This window comes from Melozone crissalis, unplaced genomic scaffold (genome assembly GCF_028551555.1).
Source record: "Melozone crissalis strain CALT ecotype California unplaced genomic scaffold, PUWL_Pcris_2 ptg000088l_1, whole genome shotgun sequence".
In the NCBI taxonomy this organism is placed as follows: domain Eukaryota; kingdom Metazoa; phylum Chordata; class Aves; order Passeriformes; family Passerellidae; genus Melozone; species Melozone crissalis.
In genome coordinates this window covers 261913-286084 of record NW_026535865.1, presented here as the reverse complement: position 1 = coordinate 286084, position 24172 = coordinate 261913, and the positions used below count along the sequence as shown (strand labels likewise).

General features: G+C 42.0%; 2 protein-coding genes across 2 annotated transcripts in view; both read right to left on the bottom strand.

The window, feature by feature from the left end:
- Window positions 1–96: 96 nt before the first annotated feature.
- Window positions 97–815, bottom strand: TIMM13 (translocase of inner mitochondrial membrane 13). The gene is made up of 3 exons (XM_054291063.1): window positions 623–815; window positions 403–471; window positions 97–327 (listed from the first exon to the last, which is right to left on the bottom strand). Exons 1-3 carry the CDS (start codon window positions 746–748, stop codon window positions 229–231), a joined length of 294 nt encoding a protein of 97 aa, XP_054147038.1. The 5' UTR covers window positions 749–815; the 3' UTR covers window positions 97–228.
- Window positions 816–2903: 2088 nt separating this feature from the next.
- LMNB2 (lamin B2) overlaps window positions 2904–24172 on the bottom strand; it is a 36784-nt gene continuing 15515 nt past the window's right edge. The window contains exons 3-12 of the mRNA XM_054291002.1: window positions 19229–19385; window positions 18419–18544; window positions 15942–16112; window positions 12768–12893; window positions 12334–12554; window positions 11475–11766; window positions 10884–10991; window positions 9957–10076; window positions 8441–8542; window positions 2904–7352 (exon numbers count right to left, since the gene is read on the bottom strand). Of these exons, the coding sequence (XP_054146977.1) occupies window positions 7311–7352; window positions 8441–8542; window positions 9957–10076; window positions 10884–10991; window positions 11475–11766; window positions 12334–12554; window positions 12768–12893; window positions 15942–16112; window positions 18419–18544; window positions 19229–19385 (1465 nt within the window). The 3' untranslated portion in view covers window positions 2904–7310. The remainder of the gene's footprint in view (window positions 7353–8440; window positions 8543–9956; window positions 10077–10883; window positions 10992–11474; window positions 11767–12333; window positions 12555–12767; window positions 12894–15941; window positions 16113–18418; window positions 18545–19228; window positions 19386–24172) is intronic.

Sequence of the window (24172 nt, the reverse complement as noted above, 5' to 3'; positions counted from 1 at the left end):
ACACTTGGGAAGGACAAGAAGTCAAGCAGCTCATGGAAAAAAAAAAAAAAAATCACTCTCTCCTAGAGCTGGTGCTAAGAAAAGCCAATGGATGCAAAAGGTTCAGCGAGGTTTTATTGCTCTGCCATGGCAGGGGATGGGAAGGCAGCAGGATTCACCCCTAACCACCTGGACTGGCCGCTGTCCCTTCCCCACAAGGTCCCTTCTCGGCCCGGAGGCCGGCAGGCGTCACATGTTGGCTCTCTCTCGCTGCAGCCGAGAATTGTAGGCTCGCGAAACTGTGTTCCAGGAGTCCATGTACCGGTCCATGCACATGGCGATGCACTTCTGCGGGACACAGAGCCTCAGCGGCGGCCCCGAGCAAAGGGGCCGCGGGTGCCCAGTTCTCCCGCCCGTCCTCACCTGCTCGGAGTTGTCCAGGGCGCCGCCGGGCTTCCCGATGCACTTCCGAAAGCACTTGTCCGTCATCCGCTGCGGAGAGAGCCCGAGAGTGGCAGCGCGGTCCGGGGGCTCCGGCTGCAGCCGCCGCCCCTGCTGCGAGGGGAGCGGGGCGGCCTGGCCGTTCCCCGCGACCCGCACCGGGACCGAGCCAGTCCCGCCCGGCCCCGCCGCCCCTCCTGACCTGCAAGAGCTCCTGTGCGTTGGCCACGGCGATCTGCACCTTCACCTGCTCCATGATGAGCCCCGGGTCCAGCTTCCCCCCGCCGCCTCCTCCGGAGCCGAAATCGGAGCCGAAGCCGCTCTCCATTGCCAGAATCACCGCGGCCGAGGCCCTTGCGCTGCTGGAGGGAGAAATGGCGGCGCCCGGACTGCGGTTCCCGGCGGGCCCCGCGCCTCCTCCGCCTCCGCGCCGGGCGGGACCGCGCGCTCCGCCCGCCCCAGCGGCGCCGCTCCGCGCCGGGCCCAGCCCGGGGCCGCCCGTCCCGCCGCCACTCGCGGCCCGGGGCCCCCAGCGCTGCTGTCACCGCCGGCCGCGGGGGAGGCGGCATCGAGCGAGCTCCCAGGGGACTCCCCGGGGCCGAGTCGGGCCCGGCTCAGACACCGGGGTTCGAGTACCGGGGTTCAGCGCAGCCCCACGAACGAGGGCAGCGGGAAGGGGCTTTAAAGCGGCATCACCAGAGACACAAACGCTGCCCAGCTGCGCCCCGTGGTGAAACACCGGCTCTGCTGAGATCCCCGCAGAGAGGAAACCCTGCTTTGGGTTCTCTCTGGAATTCATCCTTCTGTTCTTCGAGGCTTTCCTCTGCCTTACGTGACTCGAGTGAGAGGTCCACGCCCTTAAAGTCAGCTTCACTACGCTTCCCTCCATTAAGTAAGAATGCTGTGGGACGAAGGAGAAGCGAATGGGAGAAGACCACGCTACGGAGCTCTTTTTCATGGGGGAGATGTGATGTGCAGGTAGGAGATGGCATCTGTGCAGGAGAGGAGGGCACTGAGTACCACAGCAGAGCTGAAGCCAAAACTGTGCTCATCTTCACTAGCCTGAGCCCACAATCAGAGTATTGCAAACCACATCATCCTGTATTTGGACCTGCCTACTTCAAACAGAAGGCACTCCTATCACCCTGCAAGGAGCATCATTAGCTAGTGCTAACGATGGGGCAGCCACCTAAGGTACAAGTTTAAAATGAAATGAGTTTAAGGTACAAGTTTAAAATGAATTTAAAAAGCAATTTTTAAATGCGTTTGCCAGCCTGGCTCAGCTTCCAGCCCACTTTCAAGTCCGTACTCGAAAGTGGGCTGGGAGCTGAGCCAGGCTGGCAAATGCATCACCTCGTGGCAATGCTTCTGTGTATCCCTAAGAATCCATCCCTGCCAGGGATCGGTTTCTGCTCTCATTCTTATTTAGCATCAAGTAGGTTAAATCAAAAAATCCCTTCAGTGCCGCGGTGATGAGAAAGCAAGGGAAGGTTTATCTGCTCCAGCTCCAGCTATTCTTGCCCCTGCTTTTGTTGGTACTGATCAGAGAGGACAGCAGGTTCTACCAGCATTCTGTCACGTTTAAGGAAAGCGGTTTGTTGATCCCTGCAGAAACACAATTCAGCTGATCACTGTTAGGAGCGCAGACAGCAGCTCTTTGTGTCCTCTCTCCACACTTAAAGGCCTCCTTGGATGAATCATCTCAAATAGCCCACATTACCTGTGTGTTGGGTAATAGACAGAAGGAAACCAATAAAATGCAAAACATTTATTTGAGTGTGTTGTACAAAAAGTTTCCAGTCATAAAATGTATATTACAAATCATTGAAAAAGACAAGACATTTGGCATGCATATTCTAAAAAGAAAAAAAAAACACTTTGAAATGATAAAGTCTAGGTCATGATGTAGGTTTTTTTAAGTTTCAAGTGAACACTTTCATTGTTTTGTCTTTGTGTTTCTGTTAACAGCCTTTTTCATAATTCCCTATTTAAAAAACTTGAACCTTCCAAAAACTCGTCCACAGCAGCTGACTGGAGGTGGTTACTGCGGTACCCTCAAGCCAGATCTGTCTAAATCAAAATTTTGTTTAAAAATTTTAAAAATAAAAATCACAATTCAAGTCACCAGGCATCACTACTATGAAAATAAGAGATCAACTGTATTTTGTGCCCAAATGGAAAGCATTTTGGCTTAAACTTGCTCAAAATAGATTACTGCTTGTAATTTCAGTGCAATGATTTGGGTATCTGAATAGATAGTAACATCTGCATTACCAAGATGGACTTGTCACTTCAGTAATAGTTAACAATAAATCTGGAAGTTCAGTAAACAATATCTTTTCTGGAACTCCAAGTCAATTCACTACTTGTGCTATTCTGAATGGAGGCTTTTGCATCTTTTTCACTCTAGACCTTAGCATTTCAAGAAAAGAATTACGTTTACAAATAATAATTGCATGTAAATATAATCTTGTATAAAAAAAACAATGAACACCTTTAAATAATTTTTAACTGGTTTAAAGCTAAGCATATTGAAGGGCAAATAAAAATTCTGTTTCCCAGGCCAATATAATGAGAAAACAATCTCTCCAATATAATTTGTCCTGACATTCAGCTAAAAGAGTGCTTTGAAAAATGCAATCACTACCTCACCTTCCGCTCACTGGTCCACAAGGCTTTGCTCACACAGAGTTTGGACCCAACAGTGTCAGTAAAATGCAGGATCAAATATGGATATGCCTTTGTTTAGAGATAAGACTTTCAAAAGAAGATACAGAAAGAAGAGATAGAATGGTTTAACAGTGAAGACATGAGAGAAGTGGCTACAAGAGATCTAGAACATACAGCATGCATGTTTTCCTGCAGCATCAAAACCTTTCTGATGCGCATAAAGTTAACAGATTCTACAAGGTCCTGGGGTGTAGAGAGGATTTTTACAGGTCTCTTCTAACCTGCAATCTCTGTTAAGGTTGCATTTAAAGGGCCTTTATACAGCATGAGCAGAAAAAAGAAAAAGGGTGTATAAAACCCAGTAAGATCCCTGAACTGAACATGAAGTGTCCCAATGCTTGAGGACAGACACCACAGCGTGATCTCCTTTCACATTGCAGTACAATTCCCACACTGCTGCTGATTGCACAATCAGCTGGCTTTTACATCACAGGAATATTTATATTCTTCCTGAGACTTTTGTTTCCTGCTGCAAACACAGAATATGCAGCCAGCTGCCCATCTAATGGTAACACAGAGCTGAAGGTAAGTGAGCAACATCTCAGTGCAAATGATGGGTTCTGTCAGAGCCAAGCTGGAGCCCCATGTAGGCATAAAGAGACCTGCTGAGAAATAGAGCTGTGAAGCAACAAAGGGAACAGGAAATACACCTGTGTGGCAGCAAAGGAATCACAGGAAATATGGATGTGCAGGAACAAGGGAATCCCAGCCACTCCACTCCTTGGAGTATGTCACTGCAATGCAACAGTTAAAGGAACAAATGCAGAAGCAAGGGAGAAAAAAAAGGCATGAAATGCCAGGAACTCTGAGGCCACAATTCACTCCAGAAGGTACCACATTCCCTGACAGGTCTGCAAATAGAGGGACTTGTTCTGAGACAAGCATTTTCATGTGGCATGAGCTTAGGAGGAGGCAGGATGTGCTTATTGTATTTTATATGATATTCTGTTATGAGCTACACATAGGAAAAACTATTTACTATTTCATTCATAATCAGAGTAAGATTATATTTCTGGATTAAGAACATCCATGTTGATAGTTGCACTTTAGTAACTACTCTGATAAAAGCTTCATTTCCCTCATCAGAGACACCTTAAAATCATTTTTCTCCAGACAAGTCAAATCTATTTCTCCTTCAAGCTTTATGCCAGGTACCAGCACTGAAGTAGAACTGTTGTCCACCCTACTAATTTCGTCAAGACTGGTTCATATACAGGATCAAAGAGAAAAAGGGGGCAAGGAGACACTGGATTTTGTATGAACAAAAAACTTTAAATATCCTGAAAATGGAAAGAAGTCTTGGAAAGACAGAAAAAAAAAAAAAAGAAACAATGCTTTTTGGGTTGGTAAAGCCACAAAACTGCCTCCCAGTCTGACTGGAACAGCGCTGTTAAGACTGAAGCTCAGCATCAAAAGCAAGAGGCTGGGATGGTGTCTGGAGAAGGCAACACAAAAAACAAAGTACATGGAATACAGTAGTTCTTCTGTGACTTGTAATTTACAGCCAGGAGTTATTTATCATATTTGCAGTAGCCTATTAAAAAGCACTATAGTAACAGAATTATCCACATTCAGACTTGGCTTTTCCCACAGTGTCTATCACAGGTTTATGTGACCTGTATATACCTAGGCATGCTCCCAAAGAATCAAATAAACTGTTTCCACAGTTAAAGGATACAGTTCCAATTCTAAGGACATATTCTGCAGACTGTTACTCAAGGCCACAGTGCTCATTACAAGAAATCTGCAAGCACCAGTTCTTAAGGCTACAAGAAGACATATTCCTCATACAGTAGCTGCTTAGGAAAACTATGGCTCAGGTAGCAAGAGGTTTTTCTTCATTTGAGCTGCCTTTCTGAGGCCATTCTTTACAGGAAACAAACAACCCCAAAACCACAGAAAAAAAAATGTAAATTAACTACACATTCATTACTTTAGTATTTAAGATCACAAAATAATCTTAAATTTACAGGACAATCTTAAAGGAATAAGCAGTCTGAAAACTGGCCCATGTAAAAAAAAATAAATACAGATCTTTAGGGAAAAAGCAAAAAAGCCCTCAAACGCTATGTCAGTATCTTATAGAAGCTGTGGGTCAGAAAAGGGAAATGGTGTCCAGTGGTTGGAAGGTGTGTTGCAAAAATAACTCTACATTGATTGCATTCATTTGCATAACAATGAATTTAGAAATGGTAATTGTAACAGTATGTCTGAGAAACATAATTTCACTAGATATATCTTACAGAGAGAGAGAGAGACATGATTTACTACATATTTAACCTTCTACACAAGCAGAGTGGGAAAATTACATCAGAAAGATGGCCAAGTACATCAATTCAGTTATCCCATCAGCCCAAACAGCTGAATCTTTATCCTGGTTTTTTGTAATGGGTCTTCTGATAATGGATTAAAACATAATTCTAAATGTCTATTAGCTAACTTCAGCAACTCAGTTATCCCACTCAAGGAAAGAAAAGTAGCATCTTTATTTTTAAAGGACAAAATAAATCCTGAAGCTTAAAGCCCCTTTTGTTCCCACCCTGCTTGCATAACAAAGCCATCAATCCGAGCCACTAAACCGACTTTCTAGGTTATATCTGTCAGTCACGATACTGTTCAGAGAACATAATGTCCAAAAGCCACCGAAAACATCCAAACCTTGTCACTTGTCTGATGAGTTTTCACATTTTGAATGACAAGATCAGAGTTCAAGAGCGCAGGTAACAACAGGATTCTATGCTGAAATCAAATGGTGTCCAAATTTTTTATCCAAACTACTAAGTTTGTTTTTCAACTAGTTGTTGAAATAACATTTGCATTCTTTGGAGCAGTCAAGTATTTTTCCTCGTGCTTAAAGATTATGGGACTCAGAGTTATCTCCAGAGAAATGCAGCAGCAGAAATGGACCTAAATGGACACTATCAGGTAAAAAATGCATCCTCTTCAAATAAAAATCACCTGCTACCCATACAATGCATTTTTTATAAAAAACATTATTCTCCCTTCACTCCTTGTTAGACTTTGCCTTCAGCACTTGAATGCTGCATTGCTTACATCCTTAACAGAGGCAGTTCCTTTGAACTGTTTAAAAGTCATTCAACTATTTCTGCTCTATTTTGCAAATATTGCTCCTTGGGATACCTGACAATGCCCCTTTGAACCTAACAGAAGTATGAACAAGCTATATCAAGCTCTGATTAAAAAGGTCAACATTTACATTGGATAACCTTTAAAATCCCCAATATTTATCACTGCCAAAAGTATAAATATGTTTTACTTCTAAAATCTTAATCAAATATGTTTAAAGCTGAATGTGTCAAAAGGATTAAATTATAAATACTGAATATCACAATTTGTGTCTATGATTTAACTTGTGACAATGGCAAAATCCCCTAAAAATCAAACAGTTCGACGTCTGGGCTTGACACTTCCAACTTAGGATGGTGTGTGTATTCAGGAAGCAGAACCCACCATTCAACTTCTGAAATGATGACATGGAGCTCAGGTGTGACAGACCCAGATGTTTTACCATTAGGCTGTCAAACCTTGGAGAAAGACACAATGGCAAGGTCCTGAGTCAAAAATGCCTAAAATGAAGTTTCCCCCGTCACTGCAATCATGGAGCAGCACTTTGAATGAATCTATGGTCTAATTTTCCTAAGCTGGGAATTGCTGAGGATGCCAGGCAAAATACTAGCTTTTCTACAACTGTTGAGGAAACACTCTGTGAATCTCTCCCAGGGCCCTGTAAATGAATACATTTCATTAAACTTTTTTTCTGGGGGTATTATACTGATTATATATTAATTATAGATTTACCTTACACTCAAGGAGTCTCATCTCATTTTGGCTAAAATCTCTTTTCTGCTTTAGGTTTTTATGTAAGACTTTAAATTCTGTATGGGGAAAAATATTGTATTCCGAGACAATGTTTCAACAAAGAGGGAAAAATAAAGAAATCTATTAAAAATCCTGGCAATTTTGTTCAGTAAAGTTTTTTTGAAATTTTTTTATAAAAATGTACCAAGGAGTAAACGTCAAAGAAATCAGGTGATGCATATAAAAATAGTTTTCAGTGGCTCTGGAAGGAAAAAATAGCAAAAATAAAAGGAAATAAATGAAGAGGGAAAAGCGTAAATAATAGTTTCTTTCTTCTTTCTTCACATCACTGAGCATCCTCTAGAGGTTGTTCTGGGATCACCCTAAAAAAGGATAGACAGAGTTGAATTCAGTTCTTACCACTATGCAGACTGTAAGCCTAGACTCTGGTTATCATCTCAATTGCCAAAAGCATTTTTTAGTAGTTTAGTTACATTAAGGGGACATCACTACATAAGAGGAAGTAAAGTACATGCCCTGGTCTGCTGCCAGGACTGACACACTGCTCCTCTGGTTGTGGTCTCCTGCAATGGGTTGACATATTTCCAACAGTGATACAGATGACACATGAAAGTTGTGATGTCATTAGCTCAAGACCAGCAAGTTCCTGTATTTCAAATGCTGATTTGGTTTGAGAGCGATCTCTGCTATATAGCTGCTTTTTTGGGTAAGAAAAATCAGTTGTTTTATACTACAAATACACTGCTTAATCTTTGGGACCAAAAAAGCTTTGAGAACTCACCTGCAAACCTGCACAGAATGGGTTATTTGTGAAAAGACCTACTGATGCCCATTGATCAGAAGAACAAATCCCTTAGGTTTCAAATTTAAAATATTTTCTGGTATCACCTATATATCCTTCTCCTTTTTTTGTTCTGTCAACTCCTGGTCACTTATTTCACATTATTAAGCTGAAGGTTATCAAAACATACAGGTGGTATTATTAAGAAAAACCAAGTTTTTTTCAGTTGCAGAAGCTATATAGTGTCAGAAAATAAACCAATAAGCTGAAGCTTGCAGCAAGAGAAGCATCCCCATTCCTGGTTTTCAGTGGTTATCTGGTAATATCCTGCTTCCAGCAAGAATGCCCCAGCTCTGTTGCACAGAGCAGCAGATACTGGGAGGAACACTGCCTGCTAATGCTCAAACTGTGAAGCACAGATACCCTAAGGTGGCATCAGCCACTGCCTGAGCTGTGCTGATGGATCCCAGCAGTAACTCCTGGCAGCACTGCCCACTTTGTCCTCTCCTGGGGCACTGCAATGCTGCAAGCAGCCATCGGAAGAAAGGAAGAAAGGACCGGGAAGCTCAGAGTTGGCAAAAGTTGAAGGGGAATCCCCCTGCTAAATCTTCTGCTGGATTGATCCAACTAATGAGGCACAAGTTAAACATCTGGTCTGCATCTGATTACCTGCTGGTTGAAAAGGTCTTCCTCTCCATATTCGGCTTCGTCTTCTTCCTCTTCATTCTCTCGCACAACTACTGATTTAGTAACGCTTCTCACTGCAACTTCCTATGCAAAATGACAGATAAGGAGATGGCCAGGAGTCTTTATCTATCTGTTAAGTTTCTGCCATATCATCAATATAATATCCTTATTAAATTTTGGAGAGTTTAAAGCAATTTGGCCTAGACTTAGCCACTAGCTATGCAAGCAAATACCAGCTATATTCCTGCAAGCCACATCATTCCTATTTCTGTGCATTAAAAGGCATGGTAATGTAATTCAGCCACTTGATTTTTTTTTTCATTACTCTGGGATTTAAGAGGAAGTAGACATGTTGCAGGTGATTGTAGTCAACTTTACACAAGGTCACAGCAGAAACAGGTAGGAGCTGTCTGAGATACAGTGTAATGTGAGAAACCAAACTTTCTCAGTATGATTACACAACATAAAGAATATTCCCAGTTTCTAATAAATATTCAATGTTAATTGCATATGTTGGTTTTCAGCATAGTTTTACAAGCCAGGCACTAAAGAAAATTCTAAAACCCCAGGAAGCTTCCTTTATTACTAAATTATAAATAGTAATACACTTATAAATAGTAAGAAATTCTTCTGCCTACTTGCACCATGGAAATCACAGATGAAAATCTGTAATTGTGGAAAAAGTTGCCCTTAACATACACTCCTAAGCAGGGATACTAAAGGTAACCATAGTGAAAACAGACATGGATTTGAAATTTTTTCAGATACTAGTTTGACCACACAGATTGAATACGGAGAGCATTACCTTTCTATTTGTACAAATTACCCCCCCTCCTACCTCATCCTGCCCACCAAATTCTTCCAGAAAACTGCCAGCAAGAAAGGCAACACAAAAACTGATACGACTGTGGTCTGTTTCCTTTTCCTACTGCTATCAGATTGCTGGGATAATGGTTATGAGTAACAGCCAAGGCACAATTCTCCCTTGCAAAAGTCATCTGCAGAGATGATTTAAAAAAAATTAACTGTGGGCAGGTGTAGGACAATGCAGAATGCTAATGAACCTCTGCCAAATGACAACTTATGATATGCTTCTAACATGGAAAGGACAATTATCTTCCAACATTCATATTTATATTGCACCTCAAAACATCATAGGGACTATATAATGGAACTGTGAATTGGCAGAAATGCTTCTTTTCTTTGTCTCTTCTGAAAGTACATGCTCAAATTCCAAACAAATTCTCTACTAGCAGGGTATTCTTCTAAAATAGGAAAAAAGTGTCTATGGGCATAACCATGATGGTCACAGTTTTCAAAAATATCCCCAAAATGTCAGATATGTACAAAAATAATATGTAATTATGTCAGTGTTATAAACTGTCATATTAGAAGACAACAGCGGAGATCTTACAATCAGGATTTTGTCATCGTGTCACGTCACCCCACTCTGAAATGAAGAGTTTGGGAGACAACCCAATCCATGGACACAGCCTACCTCTCCTTCAGAGTTGACGAGGTAAGTGCGGATATTTCCACCAGTGCCCCAGCTGCCTTGATTCTTCCACACGAGAACAGAAGGGGGGCTATGAGATACACCTGCATCTGCACCCCAGATCTAGAGAGAACGACAGTCTGTCATTAGCTGTTTATCCAATTTTTTTCTTTTAAATATACATATCCCCCTAATTCTCCAACTTCTCTCTACATACTAGGCGTCTTTTCTGAATTCCAATGGCAGTTTTACCCTACTTTTAACTACACTATTACTTGTAGTAAGGTATTAAAAAAATCTAATATTGCAGTAATGAATTCTTTTCTGAACAAATTTCTCCTACCACTGTCTCAATAACCATACTGTATGAAGCCAAGGCAAAAAGCAGCATGTAGTGCATCAACTTAAATCTTTTATATGTATCTGAACAATTGATACTTAAGTAGAAATAGCTGCAAGTGATTAAAAGATACATTTGTTTCTTCCTAAAAGAACATCTGTTGCAGACTGAAAATAAAATGCAAAATTATTGAAAAGCAGCTGTTCTACAGCATTAACTACAGTTAATGCTGACAATCTCCAGTCTTAACTACAGTCTGGATGAATGCTCTGAACTGTTCCCAATTCTTTAAGAGGTTGAGCAGGATTAGGGTTCTGAACCTGGGCAAAGGTGTTTGGAAACAAATAGTTCTTGACTAATCCCCCAAAGTACCTCTTTCTTCAACTTTCTATGTGTCCAAAGAAATGGTCATAAATACTGAAGTACTAATATAGAAATAAATTTTTTGTTTTGCATTTTTATAACTGAAATCCTGCTCCTCTAGAGTGAGACCCATGAAACCAATTCAGGCTGTACCAGACTTCAAGAATTCCAATTGCCACAGCATGAACAGAAGAATATGTTGTTGACATACTGTAAATACAACTTACTGTAACAGTCTGCCCAGCTCTGAGGACATACTTAGGAGTAAATTTGTAAGCAATTTCATCTCCATCTCCAATTTGTCTTTTCAGTCTCCAGTTACCCAAAGACTGGTCCTAATGGAGGGAGTCAGAAAGTTATTCAGAGTGAACAAAACAGAACAAACAGGCATCAGAATCTAGGTCTTTGTTATTAAAATAATGAGAATATAAATTTATTTATATGGTTGTTAGGCATTTGCATTCTACCTTGAAAGTATTGGCCTACATCCAGTCGGAGTCTAAACTGTAAACCCCATAAGGTCATTCAGTAAAATATTAAAAGATAACCACTTCACACAACAAAGTTCTGCTAGACAGCAGGCTGTTTCTGTGAGCAATGTCCCAGCACACGTTTGGGACACAGATTGTATTCTCTTCCTGCAGCATGTTAGCCCACCATTATGTTCAACTTTTCAAAGCCCCCATTAATTCCTGCAGGAGGCTGCACCCTGAGATGCTGCTCCCGCTCTCCACACAGCCGCCCCTACTCATGCTGCAAAGGGCTGTGCAGCCTAATTCAACTCCTGCTTGTTTTCTGTGAGTTCTGCTGATGCTCACCTTCTCTGAGTTGTTCTTAAGCTGAACATACTTGCCCTCCAGGTCTATCTCTTCTATGCTGATACTTCCTGTAGCTGAAGCTTGCTGGGACATTTGAAAGCTACTGCTGCTGCTGCTGCCACTGATGCTTCCAGTGCCGATCCCACTGGTTCCACTGCCAGAGAGCTCCTCTGCTTCAACGCGTTTTCTCTTGCCTCGGGAAGAGCGAACAAGTGAAGTGCTGCTGCTGCTGCTGCTGGAGGTAGCCCGAGAGACTGTGACACGGGAGGAGGGACTTGGAGAGAGCTTCAACCTTAACACAACCAAGAAAGCATCTTAATTAACTCACCCAGAGAAATACAAAGCTACAATATCCTCAAGTAACCAGACCATAATATGTTCCAAGGCTGACAGTATCCTCATTCTGTATGCCAAGAGGACTGCACACATGAGGAAGAGGGGGCTACCCATCCCTGAGGAATGTTCTGGCAGTATGACCATGTGACATGGAAAGCAGTGCTACTGACAGCAACAGTGATCCCTTAATCCCTCCCTCCAGTACAGCTACTACTGAACACACTATTCTTGGGCCCCATGATTTCAAACCATAGAAGTACAAGCATTTAAGTAAAAAGATGATATGAAGACCAAGCACAGAATGATATATTTCACTGTACTCCAAGACCATTACAAAAACCCAAAATAAGGACAGTGTTCAATTGAGAACAAGTGTTCCATGCATCAACATTGTGGTGTGAAGCCAATATAATTTCAGTTAAAGGTAATCTGGGCATTCCCGTTCAAGTGGTAAAAAAATAAGGGCAAGAAATGAAAATAACACTTGAGAGTCCTTAGAAAAGAAAGTGGAATCTTTACACACCTTTCCTCTTCTCCTTCCAGGAGTTTTCGGTAAGCACTGATCTCCATGTCCAGTGCTAATTTAACATCAAGCAGTTCTTGGTACTCTGTAAGCTGAAGCTGCATCTGGTCCCTCATGTCTGTCATTTCCCTCTCCTTTGCATCCAGCATCTTCCTAAACTTCTCCCGCTCGCCAGCCATCATTTCCTCCAGCTCCCGAATGCGATCTTCTGCTGCACTGGCCTGGGCACACAGAACAAGAAAAAGCCCACCTGGCATCCATGCAGGTCCACTCAAAAAGTTAAAACCCCTCTCCCTCCCTTGTTATGTTCAAATCTTTGAACATAACAAAGATTTCTCTGTGCAAAATTCAGAAAATATGAAGGGTCAGAAATGCTAATATATTCACACAAAACAGCTGTGTATTTGAGATAAAAGCCAGTTTAGTCCCTTTACCTGTTTCTGAAGACCAGAAAGCTGGTAGCTGAGAGCTTCTATCCTCATGCGAGCCTCCTTCAGCTCCTCTCGAGCTGCACCAGCAGCTTTGTCATTTTGGTCAGAGGACAATTTGGCATTCTCCAGCTGGAAAGAAAGTTTTATACAGCTCACTTGTGCTGAGTTAGAAATCCTGAAATATCCTTTTGGTAAAAGAGTAGCAACTATTTAAATTCAGAAAATTTTAAATGGTCTGGTAAGTTTAGGATAGGAACTGCATCACATTAAGGAATGCCCTAAGGACCGAAGAAAAACGTATTTCAGGATTTGCTTATGCTGTTAAAAAAATACTCTATTAACCCTTCCATTATACAAGCAAACTTAGTTTCTAAAAAACTGACCATGTGCTCTGCTTGTTTGTCCTAAGGCAAATCACAATGGGTGACAGCAAAGGCTGCCTACCTAATTCCCGTCCTGCTCCAACAGTTCCCTGGATGCCCAGAGAGTAACTCAATGAAATATTTCACGGGTATTATGTCTCTGCTGGCTATAGGCAACTCAGGGACTTCCTCAGTCAGGGACAGTATTTTACTGCTTACTATCTCTCAGTGGATTTCTCAGGCAGGAATTTGTCTCTGGTTTTTGAATTTTTGGGGCAATGAGCTTAGGTCTACATTACAGAACGATACTTTCTGTTTCTTCTCTATCTGGACATTCTCACTGGACATTCACCATCCCTGCTCCTACTGAAAAAAAACCAATCACTCCTCAATTTACCTTCCCCCATGCTATTTATCCCTTTACAGACATCCACTGTATCTTTCACTTCTCTCAACGTATCTCTTTTCCAGGTGAAGTTTTACTTAAAATTTTCTCATGCATGACTTGTTTCCCACTCTAAATTGTCTCTGTCAATTCTGTAGTACCTTTGCAAGAAGCAACAAAACTACTCACAGCACTCCAGATGACATCCTGTCCCAGAGGCAAAACCATGGGTTTGGTTTTATTCTCTTTTTGTAATAGTTGCCAATATATGATTTGGTTTTAATTTTTTGTTAAATTCACCTAGTGAACAAGCTTAATTTCTAGTGGTTAATTTTAACCAAAACAGAGAGAGCAAAAAAAACCATCCTTTGCATGCTTTAGAGCTGGACTTCGACAATTTTGCCACACCGTGGAATCCACTCAAAAACTAAACCAATCTAATTCTAAGAACAGTTACAGGCAGATGTTCTTTAGCCACACAGCACAAAGGTTTATAAAATCAATCTTCACTAGATCTGCTGTTCACTAGGTTCTGAGCAGCATACACAGAGCCTTCGTTAGGCTACAGATTTTGAAGCAACTTCAACTACACACTCCATTATTTCTTGTAAACTTTAAAATTAAAAAATAATTGAAATCTGACAACCATTCACTACCTTACAGTCATGCTGGCATAGTGCCAAGTACTCATATTTAGGATTTCTATTGCTTGTTATCACGGATCATAATGATCTTTCTTAGAAGCCCTTTTTAAGTATTCAAAAGTCACATTCAAATAGAGTTCTCTTGTCCAAGCTGAACACCCCAGCTCTCTCCATAAGAGGTGCTCCAGTCCTCAGGATCATTTTTGTGGCCTCCTTTGGACTTTCTCCAGCCACTCCACATCTGCCCTGTGCAAGATGTGTGCTTTTACCCAAGACCATCTCATCCTGGAGCTGCTCAGTAGCTAAACCTAGTGATTTGCTTTGACATCATATTCCTCCCCAGCTTTGGCTCTCTAACAGGGACACGTCCTTGTTCAGAAATCACAAAATTAGGTTCACAGCTAAACCCCTTTCACTCCATATTCCAACTTCATCCATAACCACCTTTATGCAGGGAAAAAGCAGCTTAATTTGTTCATTCCCATGTTCAAAGTTTGTCACTTTTTCATTCTCTAAGTCTGTATATTGCATCCTTTTTAATTTTTTTTCTACTAAGCATCTTCTATCCTGCATCTTCTTCAGACTGTGGCAAGTCAATCCCAATAGCTCCTTACATGTTCCAGAGTTCTCTGAGTAATTTCAACCCTGCCACCTGTGTTGGGGGTTTTAATTTTAATTTTGGGGTTTTAGTATCTATTATCTACATGGTTGCTGCCATAAGTAATAGTTAAATATTTGTAGATCATATTTCTTAAACCAAATTATCAACTCAAAGAATTCAAAGGGAGTCTCAGCGAAGAGTGGGAGAGAACAATGTTAGCAGTACCATCATTCTTCCAGCACAAGAGAAAAAGAAGTGGCTGCAACTATTGACAAGTACTTTCAACAGCCAGAATTGCCAGGATGGGCTCTGAGCAATCTGGTCTAGTTTAAAGACGTTCCTGTTCAAGGCAGGGGGCTGGACTAGATGGCTTTTAAAGGTCCCTTCTAGCCCAAACCACTCTATGATTCTATGATTTCCAAATTACATACCATGATTTTCATCACCAAAGCTGGTCAAGAAAGGTCTGATATCTTGCCTGAAGTTTCCCTGCCACCACAGATTTCACAGCTGCATCTAGTAATTTTCCAGTCCAGAACTACCTTAGATCATTGAAATGTTGCAAGGCTTAGACATATTTAAAAGTGTATTGGCGTGATTAAGAACACTGCAACGGCCACAATAAGAGCAAAGTGACAATGCACCCTTAGATAAGAAGCCCCTTCCAGTGTGTCTGAATTAGTTTGCAAGCTCACTGTATCCAAGCAAAAGCCCATACTGAGACACACTCACTTCCAAGCTCTCCAATCCCCCCTCCAGCTTCTTATGCACAATGATTGCACATATTGCAAGTTTTCCCAACCCCCTCCATTTGTGAAGAAAAACTGGATCTACTGATGTAAAAAAAGAACTCTTATAGCAAAAGACATTGTCTAATCAGAATAGTGGATGTCTAACCTAGACATCCACTATTCCCACTGTGTATTCTGCAGAGACAACAGCCCCACATGTTTTCTCACTAACTGACCTCTCTTGGCTAAAGCTATTGCTTTCTATTACCTCTGGCTATAACCTCCCTGGAAATGCACATGCACACGAGTCCCAGGGAAAGCATTTGAACATTTGGACAAAATTTCCTCAAATTATAGTTACTCATCTCCTTAAGACCAGTAGAGCTGGTAGAAGTGGCTTTTATCTCACAAACCGGGCTTCCAGTCTGACAGTGCTGTGGACAGCAGTTGTTACCTTAGCCTGATATGTCTGCTCCAGCTCCATCTTATACAGTTTGACTTGTTCATCATGCTGATTTCGCAGATCCTCCAGAGCCTGAGTCATTTTGGATTCATACTCCTGTTGGCGGCTTGTGTCCACCTCAATCAAACGATGTTCGTGTCGTTTTCTTGTTTCCCTTATTTCCTACATACACACAAAAGAAGAGGGACAAATTCCCACACTAAGGTAAACAGCACAAGCAGTTACATTCAGACAACAATTAACTACTGCAGTACTAACTATTTAGCATAATGGAGCTACAGTACTACAGGCATTTAAGCCTGGGAATTGCTGCATGCAGTAACAGATTCAAGTTACTGTTCTCATTTGTCAGGATGTAATTTTTAAAAGTGATCCAACTTAACACCAGCTTCAAAAATAGCCATATACTAAGTAAGGGGCTGTTTCACTGCTTTGCTACAAACCCTGTCCTTCTCAATATACATCCTGACATTACAATAGTAGTCTACAAGGAATCAGATGAAAATGTACACCACTTATATATTTTAAAAAATTCTAGAGAAAAACTGCATCTTCAAATTTCACTCTTAAGCACATTTGGGTGCCATCTACGTTCTATATACTTGATGACCCTTTCTTATTAGATTTTAATTACAGCAATCCAAGCAATCCTGAAGACATAATTTTTTATGATCAGAGTTTGCACTAAGAAACTCGCACTTTTAGAAATGTGTGAGTTTTCTGTGCTTAAGAACACTGGTTGCAAACTAGTAAGGTAAGGCTTACTCATGCACTTATTCACGCAGAGATCTGGCCAGGTCTGAATGTGTGGTATGAGAAAAACAATTTCTTCCTTCAGGGCAGGACAAACAACCAAGGAGTGGTTCTGAGTACTGGGAGGAGGCCTGAAGTTACAACAGGGCCATGAGGAACAACAGCAAGTGAAGCAAGGTTCAGTTTTGCTAGACTGGAGTCATATAAGGCTAACACATACTCAAAGCAACTTTACTAGTTGTTTTGCAGAAATGCTCTGCATCTAAAAAAGATCCCCAGAAACATGTCCTTTTACTAGCAGCAATGTGCTCTGAAGTGATATGGAATAAGCTTTTCTTTCTTTGGTTAATTTTTACACCAAGAAAACTAGCAAGCAGCAGTCTCTCAGTAACTGCAGGCAACGACAGCTCAGAAGCCAAAGGAATTTCCTGGGGGACTACAAAGGATCAGGGGAAGGGCTGAGCTGATCCAGCAGTTCAACACCACTAGAATAAGCAGGCCTCACTTGTCACACTCCCAATCACCATGACTCAATTCTAATGGAGATTTGGACCCTTCAGTAAACCAAATAAATTCACTAACGTAAAGGAAATCAATTTATTGTAACGTAAAGCAATTTATTGCTTCATGTGTCAAACTGGTACATCCAAGAATCAAAAAGCTTCAGGGATGGCTAAAGAACATACCCTTGAGCACAGCAAGCTTTAGGATTAGCTTCTGCTGTCTCATTTAGTTTGATCTTCGGTCAATAGCAACACATTCTTCCCAAGAAGAAAAGTTATTTCAAGATCCTACAACCAAACAAGGATCTGTCACTGCAGTCAGTGTACCAATCCAAGCACTCCAGAGCATGGAAGTGAGACAATGGTCAGAACATCTCAGGCTGATCTCCCTGGTTGGTTTCTTTGCCCTGCTCCAGCCCCTGTCCCCTGTCTTTAGCCACACAGCCCTGTCCCATCCCTTAAACCAGTCTGAGCACTCATTTGGATTCTGTGGTAAATCAACTCAGCCACTAAGCTGTCAAAAATTAAACTCAACCAAGAAAACTTTAGGATGTTTCTAATTAATCTGGCTGAAATGGTTAGGTGAACAGTGAGCCAAGCATCACACCTGGAGCAGGGGAGAAGAACAGCAGAAGCATGTGGCGACTGCTCAGCAGCCACTCACTGAATGAGCTTGCAGAACTGCCAGAGATGGAATAAACAGACATAACACTTTGCATTGGGTACAGAGAGAAAGTCATGCTTTCCTCTCCCAAGTCCCAATATCACAGAAATTTTGGTCTTCACTAGTACTATTCACTTAACAGGCAGAAAATTACCTCTGCAATAAGCAAGGCAGCTGCATACTATTCTAGTCAATAAGAACAGGTTATAATCAGGTCCAGCAACCAAAGCTGATGTAAGTAAAGAGCAGGGCCATGCTACCAGATCCAGAGAGAGGGAAAAGGATTTTCCCTTTCCCACAGCAGTCAGCTGGCTCCAGTTCACCTGCCCATGGAACAGTACTTTTATCACCTGGCTCTCATACTGACTCCACCATTGATTTACCATGTAAAAGGTAAAAAAATCTTCACCTATTTTATTATTCAACCCATTTATAGGAAGGATAATACTGATTTTCTTTACCTGGACTACTTAGTAGTTGCTCATAGTCAATTTGATTAAAAGCTACATTAACTTTGGACAGTGACAAGATTACTAGATTGATAATACCTCCTCAAATACATTCTTCCTGAAGTCCAGATCCTCTTGCAAACTCTGGCACCGATTTTCCAGGTCCACACGCATGAGTGTCTCCTTCTCCAACTGCTTCTTTGCCACAGCATGACCATCTTCAGCCTAGTAAAGAATTTTAAAGATAATTTTGTCTGGATTCCTATCTTCCATCCATAAACCTTTTACAGTCTTCATCTGATGTCATTGGAGCAGTTACTCATAATGACAAAACTAATGTCAAGCCACTGAATAAAGAAAACCAATCCACACCACCACCAGAAAGAAACACAATAAATAAAAGCCCCAGAAAAAAAACAAACAAAAACCAGTGTGTGTGTGAGTGTATTAATTGACATTTAAACCAAGCTTATATGTTTGCATACCAGCTATTTAAAATGCAGGATTAGTTCAATACATTCTGATACAGGAGCTGAGGATTATTAATTCCTCAAGCACAATATGTTGCACTTTCTTTTTCTTGCTAGCATGGTCACACTGGGTACTCCAGCACAAGTGTAAAATTATACAGGACCTTACAAAGAATATTTAATGACTCAAGATATAAAAACATCAGAAATTTTAAAACAAAAGCTTCCGACAACCAAACGTCTAAACATTGTGTTGCTTTGGTTGTTTTAAGTAGATTTCTTACAATTTAGTTTTGTATCCAAGAGGGGCAGCCAAAGATTCAGCAGTAAACAAGGTGCATCATTGATGTTCAGAATATAAACTAACTGCAAAGAAAAAAGGGAATTTATGCTACACAGGCTGTCCTGTGCTGAAGCAAGAGAACATTCCCTACCATACCTTAGCAAGCTGGGCACGCAGATCAGCCACCTCTGCTTCCAGACTGCGCTTCTCATTCAGGACAGTGTTGAGTTCTGCCTCACTTCTATGGAAGAGAACTTCCAGATCCTTGATACGACCCTGAGCCACAGACAAATCTGCATCTTTCTTCTTGTAGCTGGAAAAACAAAAGTACATTACACTTATACATGGGTGCACACATATCCTGAGCATGTCCTGGTTACAGCCACAGGTATTTTGTTACCAGACACCTTTTATCAAGACCAGCTCACCACTATATGGCTCTTGCAGTACCCTACAAATGCTGCTGATCATTGACCTGGAACACCTCCAAAATGTGCAGCTGGTACCATGTTCTGTAAATGCATGGCATGGTAAAAAAATGTCATGGACAGACAAGGGAAAAACAAGAAGGCAAATCTGGCAGCTAAGAGATGGTAATACACACAAGGTGTAAACAGTACTTCTTCATCTGGCAGCTACACAGCTGATATCTTTTACTTTACAGTACAGCCCACAAAGCAAAGTACATGCAAGCACCAAAGAGGCCTGAACATCCCCAAGGTTTTATATCTGATGTGGTCAAGCATATGCCTTATGATGTAGTCCCACAAAAAGCAGTAAAATAAAATAATCCACTATGAAAATGTGGTCATCTTTCAGGAATAAACCAGTATTTCTTCAGCAGTATTCATTATGGGCAAAGCATGTCTGAGTGCTTTAAATATCATTAATTGAGCTGTTATATCCAACTTGCAGATATGACCAAGATAATCTTTCTTCTGCTCACTAAGTAATTTTATCAGTCTTTTCATCTAACATAGTGACTTTCTGCAGCTTTTCTCAGCATGTATCATTATGTTAGTAAAAAACTGATCTGCTATGTGCTATAATCCTTCTTTGTTGCTGCTTAAGCTCACTGTTTTAGTCTCACGCCACACGGAACAAAGGGAACAATTTTATTATTTTTTTTCTCTTAAGTAACCGCAGACAATTTTTCTCCTTTCCTTTCTTCACACTTGTAATCTATAGTTATGTAGCTTGGACCTATGGTCCATAAGCTGCTTTAAAGGCCCACAGAAATAAGTTTGAAGAGAATTCCTACTACGTATAGGCTTTTAAAACCTCTGTATTCAATCTGCAACTCCAAATGTGGAAAAAAACTATTATGTTTGCAAAGAGAAAAAAAAAAAGCTGAAAACCAGTGTTCTAGATTAATACAAACCTTGCTGCCCAGCCTGGATCCTGAAGCTTGGCTCCCAAAATCCTTATCACTTGTACTGTCTTCTTGAATTTCTGATTTGCCTGAATTGGCCAGAATTACTTAATGAAAATCCTCCATTATCAGGTATTTGTGTGTCCTACACACAGTGGTTTGCCTTTGGCTTGTACAGTGGTTTACCAATGGTTTACATGGTTCAGCATGATGTGCTTCTTTTTTAAGCTGAAATCTTAATTCTGTGATGCATTCAGCTTGTGTTTTCTCTCGGCATTTCATGGTGTGGATCTTAGAATTTGTTTTCATTTAACTGTAACCAGTTTTTCTTATCATCAGTCCAATCTGTCACTCTGAATTCTGTTCTGCAACATATGTGCAGTGTCTTCACACTCAGCAGCTTGCTGGAGGCACAGACAAAACAAGGCTTGTATTTAAAAGACAGTTATTTAGCAGCAGTCAGAAGGTCACAAGTGCTACGTTACACATGTGTTGTAAAACAAGCCACTGTGCTTGTGTCAAACCAATCAGACCTGGGAGCCTTCTGCCTGTACAGGACTCAAAGGGCAAATGCTGCTTCACTCTGATCATGAACAGCAGCATGTGCTCACACAGCCTCCTGCTTCCACCCACGTGCAGAAGCCAGGCAGCAAGAGACTGCTCCCAGGGATGGGAATGAATAGAAGTGTTTGATGTACAGCTTGAACCATAGAGAATTCTTGACAGTGGTAACTTTGGCCCCCTCAAGGACACTGACAACATGGCAAGCCATTTTAATTTTTATTTTCACTTATAATTTTAGCCTGGTTGATTGCCTTCATGCAAAAATGTGTCAGAGGTTTTACAAAGGTACAATTGCTTTTGGGGGTCTCTGAGATTTTAAAAAGTTCCCACCAGCAGTCAATCCACCTGGTGAGATGTGTCAATGCTTCAAGGAACACCAAGCAACTCTCCAAGTAGGGTAACTCTTGAGAGCTCTTTTTTCCCCAGAAAGAGCCAAGTTTGCTTCAGGGAAATGCTTCAGTGACCACAGAATCACAGCTTTGTTTGGGTTGGAAGGGAACTTAAAGCCCATCTCATTCCAACCCTGTCATGCTCCAAGCCCTGTCCAACTTGGCCTTGAACATTTCCAGGATGGGGCAGCCACAACTGCTCTGGGTAACCTGTTCCAGGCCTTCACCCCCTCACAGGGAAGAATTTGTTTCTAACATCAAATCTAAACCTAGTGTCTCTCAGTCTGAAGCCATGCCCTGTTGTTCTGTCCCTACTTATAGGCAGGCAGCAGGCAGAGGAAGCCACAGCATGACATTCACCCCTCTCAGAGCCAGGAGCTCCAGCAAGACTGCTATAACAAGCAAAATGATGGCACCTGACAGATACTGACCTTCAGACCTGGCTTGATCTGGGGAAAAGTGGCACTGGTAAAGACAGGAACTGACACTTCATGAGCAACAGGACGGGAGACTTTCCTTCACCATGGCATCAGAGTTACCTCTGTTATCAATGAATAGACCTTATTCACTTCACCAGGTCTGGTTCAACAGTCTCGTGGGAGGGTGGTGTTCTACCCAAGCAGAAGTTTTGTGCACCTCACCAGTAAATTAATTATTCCCATCCATACCTCCTCCACTTATCCCCTCCCTCCAGCAGTCAAAAGTTTAGTCAAACAGCTGAAGATGAAAACACAAACACTGGAAGCCATTACACAGCATATAGGATAGAACCATACATGCTACAGTAATGAGAATGGCTATTTTTACAACAATATTTTAATTCTAGATTTAAAAATATGTCCCTACACCTGATACAAACATCTTTAAACAAAAATGAAGCTGTTCCTTACATCATATAAATGGTTATTTGAACATCCTAAAGATATTTAACTTTTTATAGAATGAAACTACCTAATTGCTTTATGAACCTAATTATGAACTTGGTTCAAAAGAAAAAATTTTACATTCATGAGTTGCATTCAAGTACAAATAGTGGATACATTTATGTATGGTAGATGTAAAATACACAGAATCACAGAATGGATGGAAGGGATCATAAATCTCATCTTGTTTCACCCCTCCCATGGACAGGGACACCTTCCATTAGACCGGGTTGGCTCCAAGCCCCATCCAGCTGGCCTTGAACACTTCCACACAGCTGTGGGCAGCCACAGCTGGTTGGATATCATGCTCTTCCCCCAGAGGGTGCTGGGGCATTGAACAGGCTCCCCAGGGAACGATCACAGCCCCAAGGCTTCTGGAGCTCAATGAGAGTTTGGACAAGACTCTCAGGCACAGGGTGGGATTTTGGGGTGTCTGGGCATGGCCAGGAGTTGATTTGATGGTTTTTGTGGGGTCCATTCCAGCTCAGGATATTCCATGATTCTATGACTGAGTGCCTCACCACCCTCATATGGAAGAATTTCTTTCCAATATCCCATCTAATGCTGCCCTATGTCAGTATGAAGCCATCAACCCTTGTCCTACCACTATTGCCTTGTCCCAGTCCCTCTCTCTCTCTTTGGAGCCCCTTTAGGCACTGGGAGGGGCTCTGAGGCTTCCCTGGAGCCTTCTCTTCTCCAGGTGAACACTCCCCAACTCTGCTCCAGTGCAGAGGAGCTTCAGCCCTCAAAACACCAGAACATATGGCCTCCTCTGGACTCATTTCAGCAGCTTCACATTACTCTGATGTTGGGTCCCCAGAACAGAATGCAGTACTCTGGGCGGGCTCGAGGGGGCAAATCACCTCCCTTGACCTGCTGGCCACACTTCTTTTGATGCAGTTCAGGGTTTGATCAGCCCTCAGGGCTGCAAGTGCACATTGTTAGTTCCAATTCAGTTTTTCACCCATTGATACTTGTATCTCCTCAGGGCTGCTCTTGATCCATTCTCCACCCAGCCTGTGTCTGTGAGGGGAATGACTCAACACATAAGCAGAACCTTACACTTGGCCTTGATGAACTTCATAAGGTTCACACAGGCCTACTTCTCCAGCGTGTCCTCATCTCTTTACATGGCATCCCTTCCCTTCAATGCATCAACTGCACCACACATGTTTTGGCTGGCTGCTCTTTCTTGTTAGAAGGAAGTGCTTCCTGCCCCGTGCCCCCCTCATGCCCTAGTTTCACATTCAGTTTCAGGGTACTCTGGAAGTCTTACTTCCAGAGATGATGAGCTGGTGGCTCCTGAGGTAACAGGAGCCAAAAGGGAAATACAGTGAAATACTGCCAAGAAATTAAGGGGCATTCACCTAAGAAGATGATACAGCCAACAATCCAGCTGTTTCTCTATACCAATGCATGCAGGGTGGACAATTAATAAGAGGAGCTGGAAGTCACTGTGCTGCAGGGAAGCTGCAACCTAGTTGCTGGTGAAACTTGGTGGAACGAATCTCACGACTGGACTTCAACAATCAACAGCTACAAGCTGTCAAGAATGGATAGGTGAGGAAGGAGGGGTGGAGGGGTTACTCTCCCCAAGAAGTGGATTGAATGTGAAGGGCTGTCTCTAAAAAACAGCCATAAGCATTTTGAAAGCCTATGAGTAAGAATCAGAGACCAAGGCAACAATGGGAACCCTTGTAGTTGGCATCTACTCCTGGCCGACTGATCAACTGGAGCCTTTTTCTCCAGCTGCAGGAGGCATTGCACTCATAGATTCAGCCTGCTGTGAGACCTCAACCATCCCAGCATCTGCTGGAAAAGCAGCAGGGTGAGCTGTAGGCAATCGAGGAGG

Excerpts from the sequence above, each read along its gene's own strand:
- TIMM13 (XM_054291063.1), bottom strand. The coding sequence starts at position 748 with ATGGAGAGCGGCTTCGGCTCCGATTTCGGCTCCGGAGGAGGCGGCGGG. Across the intron at positions 472-622 it reads ACGCACAGGAGCTCTTGCAG|CGGATGACGGACAAGTGCTT; the intron begins GTCAGGAGGGGC and ends CTCTCTCCGCAG. Across the intron at positions 328-402 it reads CCCTGGACAACTCCGAGCAG|AAGTGCATCGCCATGTGCAT; the intron begins GTGAGGACGGGC and ends TGTGTCCCGCAG.